At 39.2% G+C, this 14,697-nt stretch overlaps 1 protein-coding gene and 1 long non-coding RNA gene across 2 annotated transcripts; both read right to left on the minus strand.

The window, feature by feature from the left end:
- Positions 1-3,660: 3,660 nt before the first annotated feature.
- On the minus strand, positions 3,661-7,591 carry LOC102309229 (basement membrane-specific heparan sulfate proteoglycan core protein). The gene is made up of 8 exons (XM_005931335.3): positions 7,463-7,591; positions 6,165-6,320; positions 5,949-6,083; positions 5,198-5,370; positions 4,905-5,091; positions 4,634-4,813; positions 4,267-4,533; positions 3,661-4,173 (listed from the first exon to the last, which is right to left on the minus strand). Exons 1-8 carry the CDS (start codon positions 7,509-7,511, stop codon positions 4,169-4,171), a joined length of 1,152 nt encoding a protein of 383 aa, XP_005931397.1. The 5' UTR covers positions 7,512-7,591; the 3' UTR covers positions 3,661-4,168.
- A 4,545-nt stretch (positions 7,592-12,136) lies between these two features.
- On the minus strand, positions 12,137-14,385 carry LOC102295075. The gene is made up of 3 exons (XR_006054810.1): positions 12,937-14,385; positions 12,706-12,853; positions 12,137-12,493 (listed from the first exon to the last, which is right to left on the minus strand). It is a non-coding gene; the product is annotated as an uncharacterized LOC102295075 (long non-coding RNA).
- Between the last annotated feature and the right edge of the window lie 312 nt (positions 14,386-14,697).

A 14,697-nucleotide genomic window follows, 5' to 3' on the forward strand; every position in this document is an offset into this window, starting at 1 on the left:
TCATCTGGATCAGAAAAAAAGAATTATTATGCAGTTTACAGGACTAGTCTCTCTACAGGGATTGCTGATTTTTCCTCAGAAAACATTTCAGTTCATTTATACAAGATGATTTAGTGAGATTAGCATACACAGTATATTGTTGTAACATCCTGTTGTACAAACAGGAATGTCTTATTGACACTAAGTGAGATCAGACAGCGTTTGTTAGTCTGCGCTCTGGTATTCATCCTAGCTCTGGAGCCAACACTGTACAGGAACTCCATTCATTATCGCAACATTAGTTGGCCTTCCTATGCCCTAAAGAAAATGTTTTTTGTTTATTTTTTTCCCTTTCCTGCTAACTGCAGCCACTTTACAGCTTATCCAGGTTCACCGGAGGGAAACCCTAGCAACAAACTTGCCAGGCACCCCTTTTCCACCTATTATTTCCTCTCCCGTCATAGGTTCCTTCCTGAATGAGAGGGATTTACAGCTGGAAGATTACATTTCTCTATCCAAAACCAGTCACATTTCTCACTGTTGAAAGGAAAACTAATATTTGGGTGTGTTTTCTTCTCTGTGTGCACTGCTATAACCTTTTTGTTTTATCCTCTACTCACCTCTTAAGACTAGCATAAGCAATGTGTGGTCCAGGATAGACGTAGGACGCCTGTCCAAGCCTCCTCGAATGTAAACCAATCTGATGCTTCTTAAATTGTGACAAACTCTCTGTTTGAATGTGTGCGCACATCACTTTGGTGGGACGTCAGCTGGAGCCCTATGAACTTCTCTGTTTATATCAGGATCCATTACGTAACATGTGTCTATGTCTATTTAACATGTATACAAAGACATACAGAGAAAGAGAGGGATAAGATTTAATAGAGAGTTTGCACTATCAGAGTTTGCACTATTTCACTAAAGATGTCTTCTCCTCTTTTCCACCTAAATGAATCTTTATCAGCCTGCATTTGAGGGAAAAAGTCTTCCTCAGCTATCATGTTTATTGCTTTTATTTTGTCTTCTTCTTATTCCCTCTCTTGGCCTCTCTGTGAAGTGAGGGGGCGGAATGAGGTGATAGAGGGCAGATGTTTCCTCCCCAGCTTTGAAGAAGCTTGTAAAGATCAGGAGAGAAACTATCACTATCGGGGTATACGCCACAGAGGCTGGGCGTTTTTACGAGGGAACCCACAATCGCATGCAGCAGATAAAGAGTTGATTCTGGCAACAGTTTTGGAAATGGTAGCTCACTGCTCAACCTTGTGCTGCAGCTGCAAAACCTAAATGTCAACCTAACACCTCATTACGCAAGAGCTGCTTTAACGTTTTTATAACAGCGCAACCACTGATGCATCGTTTTTGCAACATGTGTTTGAACACACAGCACTTTGTTCAAGAGGGAGTGGCAGTCCTTCTGTACACAAAGCGCTGCCATGATGAGGCTGTCTTCTTGTAGCCATACGGAAATTAATACTGTGATAGTGCAGTGCGTCACCTGGCACTCCTTTGGCTAAGGGTGCGAGGCCTCAGGTTGCTCTTAATTGCCCCAATGGAGATGTATGTGTGCAGTAAATCCACATACTGCCACATTGTGGTCAAGGAAGTGACTGGGAAGTGATACCATGGTCACAAGGCAATCTCATGCCAAAATGATGATATGAAAACCTTGTGTTTAGGGATTTACGTGAAAACCTTGGGTTTCACAATTTTTTAAAAGCAAGGTGCTGCTATTATAACACTTTCTTCTGTAACTCGCACTATTAGTGCTGAAACATACACAAGTGAAAATACAAAATGAAGGCGAACAAGCCCAAAACTCCAGAATACTGAAAAAAACTGCCAAGCATTCCAAAAGGGGAAATACATGCAAAAAAAAAAAAGCACATAAACAAATATGCTTCCCTGGAAATGCTCCATGATGCACAAGGGAGTCAATGACACAATATGACCTCGTGGCAACTTAGAAACTTAGGAGTTCAGACTCAAAGGTCTATTTACAGTTGGTCTTGCAATTACACTTTAACACAAGCTCAGTGTGCTGTGACAAACTAATTTGAATTGAAAGGATCAAATGATTTTTTTTCAGGAACTGATTTTGTAATTGACAATAGGTAAAATAAAATAGTAATCAAGTTATCCCAACATGCAGCTCCTCACAATTACAGATGTTCAGATATGAAACTGAGCATGTTTTTTGCATAAATGTTGCTAACACATGTTGAAAATTTATGTTTTTGCTTTTTTGTATATTAATATCAAAAATTTAAGTAACAAAAGAGCAATTTTAGAATTAAAAAAAAAAACCACTGTTCATGTGATGTCCAAATTATGCACATTGTCACTTCCTCTTAGGTCCCAGAAAAAGGAGATGCAATAGTCATGCTGTCATTGCTGAGAGCATTTTTTTTTATATAGTTGCATGCTCATTCTTTTTAAACTTATGACCATGCCATCACTGAAACAACTGTGGGAAGCTCTTTAGATCTGGACACAAAACTAAACTGATGGGAATTCACCAAGCAAAGGTCACGACCGTGTGACATTACAAAAACACATTCTTGGCCCAGACTCGTGAGAATTCATATGCCTACTATGACAAATCTGTGCCACTGGTCAAGTGGCTCAAAGAACAAATAATGACGTGAAGACATTTCATGTTTTAAAATGTTAAAAGTCCGTCTCTCTCCGACTTTGTCATGGTCCCCGTGTCTGCTCGGCCAGCTCCAAAAGGCCACATGTGTTTGGTGTACATTCTCCTCTCTCCTCCCCGCCAGGGCGGAGCTCACTGCAGGCTCCCGCCCTTGGCACACACCTGCATCTCGTCAGGCTCTGATTACGGGTTGGACTCTTAAGGCCGGGACGCAGACAGCCTCACCGCTGGATGATTATGCTAGACATGTTAGTGAACCTCTGCCTTGAATCCTTAAGTTTTGTAAACTTGCTGCGATCTCTGTGTAACCTTATTTTCTCCTGTGCACAGTTTTCCCCAGACCCGTGACTAACCTGTTGTTTCAACCACTGTAAAGAAGAAGAGCTAGCATGTGTGTGACTCCAATCCCGGACTTCCCTTTCGGACCTAGGACCCCCGTTCCCCTCACTGTATATATCTGCACCTGGTGATTGTGTAAATAAACGTTGTTTTCCCCTGAACTCTGCTCTGCGCCTGAGTCCTACTACACCGCATGACAGACTTCGTAATACTATGAAGGAGTAAAAACACGTTACTGAACATTATTAAATGTTTAAACTCTGTAATGGAAGATGACCAGATTTCATATTTGGTCGGTTATGAATTGGTGACATCTTTGGTACTTACTTATGAAATTTCTTCCACACTACATATAGTATGAGTCTGGGAACACACAGATGTGAACAGGCTGCTGCACAGCTGCTAGGTTGTAATTTTACTTTGGGGTTTTTTTCAGCTATTTTTTCTGTGCATTTTGGTATTTTTTGTCATTTGTGGATCTGAATCTGAAATATATTTCCTCCCATGTGGTTGTCTTGTATGTTTTTCCCCTTCAGAAGGCACCCTAATGTCTACACGGTCATTTTTACAAGCAATTTTTAAACTCATGGATATCAAATGAGTGATTTAACTGTTTATGATTGCATTATTATAGCTCAAAACGTGCACAGTCCTAATATAAGTACACTTCAGAAAAAAAATATTTCTTCTAATACAGATTAGACAATTTTGTTTAATATGGTATACAGTGATTTGATTCTTAACAAAGGCTTTTATAATGTTTTGTACATTAGATCAGGAACGTTTCTATCTTGTATCGTTGCATTTTGACAGTGTAAGCTAAGGAGAGGACAAGAAGGGAGGAGGACAGTGTGCAGATGCATTCCAGTGGAAGAAAAAACTCCCACACATACATGCTGTTAGCTGTCAGTCGATGCAGAGTTCCAGTAAAAGCTTCCTGAAAGCTGATATGAGACAACAACAATAGTAGGAGTGAAAATTTTCTGCAAAATATGAAAATTAACCCAACATGCCTAGTAATGCCAAATGTTTAAATCTCAGCATAATTTGCTTAATCAAACATCAATGTAGATGAACCTATTAATTATTTTCTCTGGTTTCTTTCAATTAAACGCCAGAGCGTCGACAGCATTACGATCCATTCTTGCACAAGGTGTAAGCGCTGCATAGATGTTTACCAACGAGACATGCTGGGTTTTCTTAAGCTGCAAACAAAACAAAAAAAGCAAGATAGCATTAGAATCTAAAAGAAAGAGATCATTTGTAGTCATGAAACTGCTCACTTTAACTCAGCTCACCTCTTATGATCACTCTGGTTGTAGCTTCAGTGGAGCCAATGTGGTTTGTGGCCACACATTTGTATGTTCCACTGTCGCTTTGTTTAACTTTGGCTATCAGGAGCTTTCCGTCATTTGTGAGCTCTGCTGTGGGGGACAGGCTGGGCCGGCCCACCCGACTCCATGTGAACTGAATGGGATGAGTGCCGTGGGCAAGGCATTGCAACTGCAGTGCATCTCCGGGTTGGAGCCTCACCTGATCGGGTAGGATGGTGGTGTATGGGGGTGCTGTGTGGAGAGGAGAAAGATACAATTTTGCTTACCATGAGCAGTGGCGAGGACTCTGGATGTGTGGGATCTGTGTTTAAATATCCTTATGTCCACTCACTCTCCACCTCCATATCTGAGTAAGCTTCACTGTAGCCATGTATGTTAGTCGCGTTACAGATGTATTGTCCCGAGTCTTGGCGCCCCACGCTGGTTAGTGTTAGAACTCCACCATTAACTGTGTGTTTCCATGGCAGTGGAGCTCGCAGCTTGGACCAGGTAATAAGAGGAGGAGGGGAACCTAAAAGGGAAGACCAGATTTGAAGGGCAGAATGAAAACTGAGAAGCAGAACTATGAGTCATCTAAAATATGAGCATTATAGGCATCTTACCACTGGCCTGACACTCTATTGTGACTGTATGTCCCTCCACTGCCGTAATTTCAGTAGGGGTCACTGAAGCTACCGGTGACCCGGGCTCCCGCTCGACAATGATTTCAATTTTGGCCTCAGTCATCCCCTCAGTGTTTTCAGCGAGGCAAATATAAACTCCCGAGTCATCTGGATGTATCGCAGGAAACTGAGAAAACAGAATATCATTTTCTTTTTCATTCATTTGAACTATTTTTCTATCCTAAATGTGAAAATCAGTTTAACCAAAACTTGAGCACAAGTTAGTATTTCACCTTGATGGTGTTGACATCATTTTCTTCAGCGGTAACCAGCTTCAGGGTGGAGCCTTGGCGTTTCCAGGACAGCGTGGGATTTGGCCTGCCTTGGGCACGGCATTCCACCGACACGGCCTCACCTTTCCTGACTCTCAGTGGCCCCGAAGGCGTTAGTCGTACTTTAGGTGCGTCTAAAAGCAAGAAAGGGATACACTACACATACTGAAAACTCTAAATATGCCTCTTTTTTTTTCTTTTTTACAAAAGACTGACAGCAAACAGTTGGTTATGTATGCCTACAGCACTGTAATACGTAGTTTGCTCCTATATGATGTTGGTGTCAGTGCAGAACCAGTTCTGCTTTGGTTCCTTTAAAAGAACCAGCCCACATTTCAATATAATGTTACATCGAATTCAATAGCAGAGCTTAAACTAATTTGGGAAGAAAATCATGGCGTATCTTTGAGAGAATTTGTGGAGATAGCGGTTACCATAGCTACTGTTTCCAGCGTCAGGTCCCAACGCTGTCTGATCTCACCACCAGCACCGGTCTTTTTACTCAGTGAAACCCTAAACATTTTTTTTTAACATTAATTTTTTCCTAAAGTTTCATTAAATACTAATTTACCCTTCATTAACAAAAGTTATAGTAAATCTTTACAGGGTTATGTGTCATTGAAAACATCTGCATATAAAATGTGTTTCCAGGGAACCCACGCTTTCTGGTTTTGCACAGTTGGGAAAAACTGGACTTTGAATACAAGCTCACATTTGACGGTCAGCATAACGTTGGCGGTGCTGCGGCCGGCAGCGGAGGACACCATACAGCGGTACTGCCCGTGGTTTCCAGGTACAGCGCTAGTAACCGTGAGCACAGACCCATCAGGACCGACTTTTATGTTGTCTACAGGGAAACAGGGAGACTTAAGTTAGACCTTACAAATGCTGTACAACAGTGATTGTTTTACATGTTGTCTGTCCTGACCTGGTAATGCTTGGTTGTTGGCCTTTTTCCACTGTACCTCGAGTGGCCGTGGGTTAGAGTCTGTCAGTTTTACATTGCACCTAAAACTGACAGACTCTCCTTTGCGCACAGTAGCAGCTCGTGGCTCCACTGAGATGACGGGAGCCTGACCAGCCACTGCACAGAGAAACACAACTATCAGCACACAGTAAATACATACTTTAATTAAATAAACTTTGTGGCCACACACTTTATTTATTATTTTAAGTATTTTAAGTAATGAATCTGCAATGACTTATAGTTCAGGCAGTCTTTTTTCTCAGAATATAAACATAATAGTGCTTTCATTGTTAATTCAGTTATATTCTATTTAGGAAATACTTGGCTTGGACATTAAATGTAGGTTGCAGTGTTTGTGCTGCTTTACGGTCATATTAGCAACAGGTCACTGAGGTTACTGTAGAGTTTAATGACTCCTGGCCAGTGTTCACGTTCACAGTTCAGAACACAGTTCACATTCAGTGTTAATTAAATTGCTGTTCCTGTAGCTATACTAGCTTTTGATGTAGTGTCAGTATATTGCAAAGAGCTCTAGATTTTATTACAAAATTCAAAAAATAAACCAGGTTATTTATAGTCACTTTGGGTGAATGATTAGTTGTTATTATTATTAAGTCATCCAAACTAATATAAAGTGCATTTATAAAGTGCAGATTATCTGTCATGTTCACTTTACTGCTCAATTTAGGTAATGGCTTATTTCAATTCTTCATTCTTGCATTTTTCTAGGAACTGAGTTTGAATACTTATACTGCGTGTAAGAATACACGTACGTCTTTGTGAACCTTTTGACACATCTGGGTAAAACGCAGAGTACACAAACGCGAGCCCAAAGCAAACAACCCGAACAAATACTCAGACTGATCGGGCAGTCGATGACGAAACAACAATGTACAAAAGATGAGGTATTTTTCTCAATGACGACTTTGCTGAATAACATCAGAACATTGTTAGATGTGTTTAATTTATCTAAATCACACGTGGAGTTTGAGATAGCTGTCCCTTATATTTAAGTCTGGGGAGAAAAAAGTCTGTTTCAACAGTTAATGCCTTTCAGTATTTTGCTTAGAAAGTACTTTTATTCCAATGGGAACTATTGCAGTCTGTGAATAATCCACAGTGAATCTTGCAGGTATTTTTATTCCAGTGGGTTCAATCTTGTTTCAGTTAGGCCTTTAAAGTACTTAAACAGACATTGTGTTGCCATCTTCCAACAAATGCCTTTCTCCTCTTTCATTAAATCAAATGAAATGACTCACCTGAGTATATTAGAGAGAACAGGATCAGAGCCCCACGTGATAAATCCATGATGAACACAGAGCAGACTAACTTTCTCTGCTGTGCAACCTCACTGTCTGTCTTTCTGTCTGTGCCTCTTATCACTTTCAACCTTTAACCCCTTACCAACCCCTTACCCTATTCAAATATCCTCTACAAATGCCAGTTAGCTATTAAACGGTTATATTTTTACAATCTTTTTCAGTTAATTATTTTCTGATTCTGGTGACCTGAATGATATATCTTTTGAGCCAAGACCACGCCAACTAAAGCAACTAATTTCACACAGTTGACAAGCACTGAACTTGCAGGAGATATATGGGGAAAAGCACTGGAATTAGATTTAGTGAGTGTTTTATTAATTATTTATAAGTCTGTCGAACTACAGGAGGACTGTGATTTTACTGCTATGCTTTAGAGGATTATTCTGCTTTCCAAGAAAATAACATTCCTGCAGTGAAAAGCCTCCGTGTGTCTGTATTGATTGGTGAGCTTGGTGATAGTGATGAAACTGATTTTTCAGGACTGTGAAAACAGAGCTGCCCTTGTTTTTGTACTGTGTGCAGATAATGACAGTCATTTATATGGAATGTCACCAGATATCACTCATAAGAACATTATTGTTTGTCGTATTAGATAAGCTCATATCAACATTTTAATATGTAACTCTAATAGAACTACTGTTGGAATAATAAGCTGGTGGTTTTTATTGGATAAAATATAAAATGCCATGTAGCAAATAATGAGTAACATATTTACAGATCAACAAATTACTGTAACTAAAGAATAATAAAAACTGTTTTTAATTACTTAAATACTAAAAAACTAACATTCCACGGTATCACCATGGTCATTTATCATACAAATTATTGATTACACTGTGTAGCACTCACTTCATTATCAGATATTTCACAGAAACAGTCCACCCTGGCAGCTCTCACTCTCTAACTTAATCAGTTTGTCCTCTTACTCAAATGTCTTTTGAGGACAGATTTTCTAATCCTGGAAGAAGAGATTTTCACAACATTCTCCTGTTTTAAAATGAACATTAAATTAGCCAAAACATTAAAACCGGGATCAGTATACAGTTCTGATCTGGATGATGTGATTGCAGTTATATGGGAATGTCTGATTCACTTTTTCAGTGAATTCAGTTCTGCAGTTAATCAATCCGTATGCTTTAGTTTGGCACAAAGAAGTCACAACTTCTTTTTATACTAACCTGTATGTGTTCAGCTGAAATCCTTGTCAGACAAACACACTACCAGTCAAAAGTTTGGACACACTTTCTCATTTAATGGTTTTTCTTTATTTTTATGACTATTTACATTGTAGATTCTCACTGAAGGCATCAAACAGAATGAACACATATAGAATTATGTAAGTGAACAAAAAAGTGTGAAATAACTACAAACTTTTTATATTTTGATTCTTAAAAATAGCCACCTTTTGCTTTGATTACTGCTTTGCACACTCTTGCCATTCCCCCGATGAGCTTCATGAGGTAGTCACCTGACATGGTTTTCCAACAGTCCTCTAGGAGTTCCCAGAGATGCTGAGCATTTGTTGGCCCTTCTGCCTTCACTCTGCGGTCCATCTCATCCCAAACCATCCTGATCGGGTTTAGGTCAGGTTACTGTGGAGGCCAGACCATCACTCTCCCTCTTGGTCAAATAGCCCTTACACAGCCTGGAGGTTGTCCTGTTGAATAATACATGACGGTCCAACTGAATGCAAACCTGATGGGATGGCATGTTGCTGTAGGATGCTTTGGTAGCCATGCTGGTTCAATCTGTCTTCAATTTTGAATAAATCCCCAACAGTGTCACCAGCAAAGCCCGACACCATCACACCTCCTCCATCTTTAGGTGGGAACCATGCATGTAGAGACCATCCTGTTCACCTTCCTTTTCTGTGTCGCACAAAGACACGGTAGGTGGAACCGAAAGATCTCAAACTGGCTCATCAGACCAAACACAGATTTCTCACTCGGTCTAATGTTCTGTTTTCTTGGCCCAAACAATTCTCTTCTGCTTGTTGCTTTTCCTTAGTAGCGTTTTCTTAGCGGCTATTAGACCATAAAGGCCTGATTCACGCAGTCTCCTCTGAACAGCTGATGCAGAGATGTGTGTGCTACTGGAACTCTGAGTGGCATTGATCTGGGCTCTAATCTGAGTTGCTGCAATTTCTGAAACTGGTTACTCAGATGAATTATCCACAGCAGCGGTGGTGATTCTTGATCTTTCCTGGGGCGGTGCTCACGTGAGCCAGTTTTGTCGTAGCGCTTGATGGATTTTGCGACTGCGCTTTGGGACACACTCAAAGTTTTAGCAATTGTCCAGACTGACTGACCTTTAGTTCTTAAAGTAATGATGGACTGTCATTTGTCTTTACTTAGCTGACTGGTTCTTGCCATAATATGAATTATAACAGCTGTCAAACAGGGCTGTCAGCTGTGCACCAACCTGACTTCTGCACAGCACAACTGATTGTGCCCATCTGCTATTTTGAAGAATCTAAAATATAAAGCACAAGTTTTGAGTTATTTATCAGTTTTTTCTTTGCTACATAATTCCATATATCTTGCTTCATATATTTGAAGTCTTCAGTATCTACATTGTACAAAGTAGTAAAAAATAAAAAATAAAAAAACGTCAAATGAGAAGGTGCGTCCAAACTTTTGACTGGTAGTGTATAAGAGATATATTTCATGATTGTAAAACATATTACCATGGTTATTTTACTGGATCAGGATAAACAAAGATCACGTTTTTACTTTCTTTTTACCTTTTTAAAATATAAAAACTAGTCCAAAATCTATATACAAAGAATGTCCAAGAATAAATAATAAGAATTTGATTTGCTGACATTCACCACAGTGACTTTTTTTTTTTTAAGTCTGAATAAATAAAGAAAAGAGACGCCAAGAGACAATAAAATTTTGTGAGTAGACATGACCTGGTTACAAAGTCCCCAGATGCCAATTTAGATGCAGTGACATGTGCCCTCTAGTGGTGTGGAGAGTGGATCGCGCACAGAAGCAGCACTGAATGTTCTAGAATGAGACCACAACCCCCTTTCCTCATAACGGTTAAGTTAAAATACTTACCTGTTTAAAGATGAGAGAATTTGAATTTATTAAAATCATATTATACCAAGTTTGTGTCCAAAGCGACTCTACAGAAACTTGTTGAATGACAACGGCTTTATTTGTTAAGTGATGTTTGTCTTGTTATGTGCTTTTATAAAAAGAAAGAAAGATACAATCATAGCTTCAAAACCTAAAAAGAACAGCATGCATCTTTTGCTTTATTAATACAGCGTTAAGATGAAAGGTTCACATGGTTTAACACCACATGCAGGCTCTAGTCCTTTTTTTAAGTTATTTTCATTTTTATGATTAAAAAGATAGTAGTGTCAGCACAAATAAAATGTGAGAGGTTAAAAGAGAATCCCAGAAAGAGGTGTACAAAAGCACCACAAATCCAAATAAAAGAAAAGTTTGGGGGAAGATCTGTCCGTGTTCGTTTGTGACGCCACTTGACGCTGGCCTAGTGGAGAAGGGATAGTAGTAGTAGTACGTAGTACCTGGTCAGGTTCACAGTCCATCACACACATCACTGATCGCTCCCCATCAAGCTAAAATACCTATGATGAAATTCTAATCGATACTGTAGAAGGAGTAAAGATTCTTGTAAACAACAAAGGGACAGACAGCAGACGCCACTCCGCGAAATAAGTGGCGTAAGCCTATCATTCATTCAAACAGATGATCTAAAAATCCTGCTTATGTGTGTTTAAATGTTCGGTCAACAAATCTGATTCTGATACAACAAAAAGCCATAGCCATGACTTTAACCACTATTAGTTTACAGCTGACGCTTCACTTTTAGTGAAATTTATAAGTACGTTTTTGGTCGATGACACACAAGATGCCAGAGAAGTGCAGACTTCAGCTTTTTTTGCAGGGTTTCACAAATATACTGCATTGACTGTTTGGAAATTACAGCCATTTTTATACAAAGTAAATACGGAATTCATTTGTAACAAAATGATATTTCAGTTTGAGCTACGATTTTTTATGATGATGACGACTTTTTAGTCTTGATCTGTAATCTAATGTTAATATTCAGGAGCTGACACAGCAGGAACGATTTTAACATCAAACCTTTTGGGGGGGCTCAGCTCCGAGTTTATGCATTAATAAAAGAAGAACAGTTAATAAATTACTTGACTTTTATGTCACAAAATACTTGTTAAGGAAGTGAATAATGCTTCTGGCCAAAGTCTTCAGCCCTCTATAACTCTGGAGAAGTCAATTTAACTGTATTTGTCACAATGTTTCTTTCAAAAGCAGCCTAATTAGTTGGATGGCTGATTGCATTGTCTAAGATTAATAACAACGAATGACATTCAGTCATGTGGCATTATTTACACTGGAAAAATCAGACTGATTGCCACCCTGATTTTTCCAGTGTCTATGTGAGCAGCACAAGTCTTATTTATTCATGACAAGTTTCACTATTGAAGAATCCAGTGCTTATGTGTGTGTGTGCCACATAAAATCAGTATGTTACGATCACAAGACATTTAAACCTGTTTTTGTTCTAACCTGTACCGTCTCCAAAAGACTCTAGAATATAACATTAAAATAAAATGACAAACAAAATTAAAATACATGATTATTGTTAATTTTAGGCTACTGCAGTTATTTTCAGGCATGTTAAAGTGAAATCTGGGGCTTCTTGAGCACCCCCTAAAATGGGTTCAAACTCGCAGTGCAGTATGGGTAAAATGTGGCTATAGCACCTGGGACACACAAATAGAAGTCTCTGCAGAAAGCAAGTGGTTGTTCTTTGACCTTGTTTCATACTCTACATCTAGTAGATGAGGCTAGAACAGCAATGTGTTAGACTAACTACTCACATGGAGGCAGAGAGGATGAAGAACAGCACCTCCAGTGACTCCTCAAAGCCTCCCATCAGGTGGGGTACATATTGCTGGGTATCCTCCTGTTGGCACATCGGGGGACACTTGAAGAAAATGTTTTCCACACATGCATGAAGAAAAGATTTGCACACACATTTCCATAATCAAAAAAAAAAACAGACACCTGGTGGCCCTTCTTTGAAAGTGTGATAAATATTTTTATTTTTCTCATCTGGCCATCTTCTGAGGGTTTCCACATTTTCATTTAGAGAAAGGCAAGCTTGAGGGTGTATACCTGAGTTTGGTGTAGCTGGAGAGTTGGCTTGGCTGGAAAGCGAAGACACACTTGTCGCTGTCTTCATAACATAAAGGTTAGCTTCCTCCTGGAACTTTGCAATATTCTTCTTATACCGAATCCTCTTGTTTCCAAGCCAGTTGGCTATCTGAAAGAATTAAGATAAGAAAAGGGAGCAAGTCAGCTGGCTTCTTTAGATTAAACCAAGTGCTATATCTGGTCTTTTTTAACCTGAGCAACAGTGATGCTGCACTTCTTGGCCAGCTCCTCCTTGACTTCCTCATTGGGGTAAGGGTTGGCCAGATGGGAATAAAAACATTCATTCAAAATCTCTGTTGCCTGTTTGCTGAAATTTAGAAAACAGCATGAACAGTACAATCAACCCCAAAGACATTCAAACTTTTTAAGATTAATCTTAATATTCTGATTTGACTAGTCAGTCTCCTCTAAGCCGCATGGCTTTAAGGTGGTAATGATAGTGAAGCAATGCATTTAAATGTTGCAGAAATAAAAATTAACCAGCACAAACCAGCAACGCTGCATCAGCAGAACACTTTAATGGTTCAATTTAATTCCATTAATGCAACACCAGTTCTCAGCAGTCTTTACTTTGTACAAAGACCCTACAGTTTTAAACTGATGACCCCAACGATCAATCGCCTATGAGCAAGCATAGTTTCAATTCAGTTTGATTTATATAGTGCCAAATCACAACAATAGTTGCCTCAAGGCACTTAGTATTGTAAGGTAAAGACCTTAGTGTCTGTTGCTATGGTAGCAATGGCATCTTTCCTTATCAAGTCCAAGTAAAAGAAAATGCAAGAGACATACACACACTCATCTTCACCCACATGCTGTTAATTAATTAACACCAACTCTTAAGGAGCATCAAAACACTCAGTGAAAAAAATTAAAGCTCATTTGAGAGGTTGTTAATGTGCACAGTTATGCAAATCAGACGGCAATTACAAGGCAGTTTCAGGTAGCATCTCCCATTCATAGTGTCTAACAAGTGCTATGACAGCCTTCGTATCTTCACATCCAGCTTAACCTCTGCAGGAATTAGAGAAACGCACTGCAGTACACCAACGCTGTGATCACTTTATAAGGCACACCAGTGAACCGTATTACTGTAGAGCACTAGTACTACACTGGTCTCATACAACAGTATTTTTAAGATGTTCAGTATTGCATAATTAAAGTATAAGTAGACAGCAATTAGCAGACCGATGTGCCACACTGACAACTACATCACATGTAATCCAGAAACACGATATTTAACACATTTCTAATGTAGCCCACCCGAAGTGTTTCCATGTCTGTGTGTGTGTGAGCTTCTCCAAAGCCAGTAGATCACAAACAGTAAAGACCAGAGTATCCCAAACCCCCAGTTTTTCTCTGTGCCTGCACTGCTCATTTATCGCCCTCTGTGATGCTCCCTGATGATACTTTACATAATTTGCTGTGTGTAGTTGTGGATTCTGGCACATATTAATAATATGATCCAAAGAAATAAGATTAAGAATTCGTACAATATAATTGGTTGGATATCATTAACAGCCACAGCTGCACACAGGCAAGCATCCTAGCTGGAGTATGAATATTTAACAGCACATTTCAAAGTGCACTTTTTTTTGACGGCCCCCAAAAGATCTTTTTTGTTCCAACAATCCTGCTGCTAGTTCTGAACTCAGCCCCGCTATTTTCCTCTCATATTTTATAAGTCTCACTTTCAGTTTGTGTTGTTCACATTCATTTAAACTACCTCTGTAAAAAAGAGCGTAAAATAACAGATAAATAACAGAAGATTAACAGAAGAATTCATGCTGGTTCATTTGATTAACAAGGTCCAAAAGGATAGTTATTCATCGCAACACTTAAACGTCATTATTGTTAGTATTGTTTTACCACATTGAAAGGTGTATCCCTAAAATTTACTGGTGAGGCATAAGAGTGCATCGTTATTTGTATTTAACAAAAAGCCAGTATTTT

Source organism: Haplochromis burtoni, unplaced genomic scaffold, assembly GCF_018398535.1.
Source record: "Haplochromis burtoni strain Fernald_Lab_line unplaced genomic scaffold, NCSU_Asbu1 Contig_140, whole genome shotgun sequence".
Taxonomy (NCBI): Eukaryota; Metazoa; Chordata; class Actinopteri; order Cichliformes; family Cichlidae; genus Haplochromis; species Haplochromis burtoni.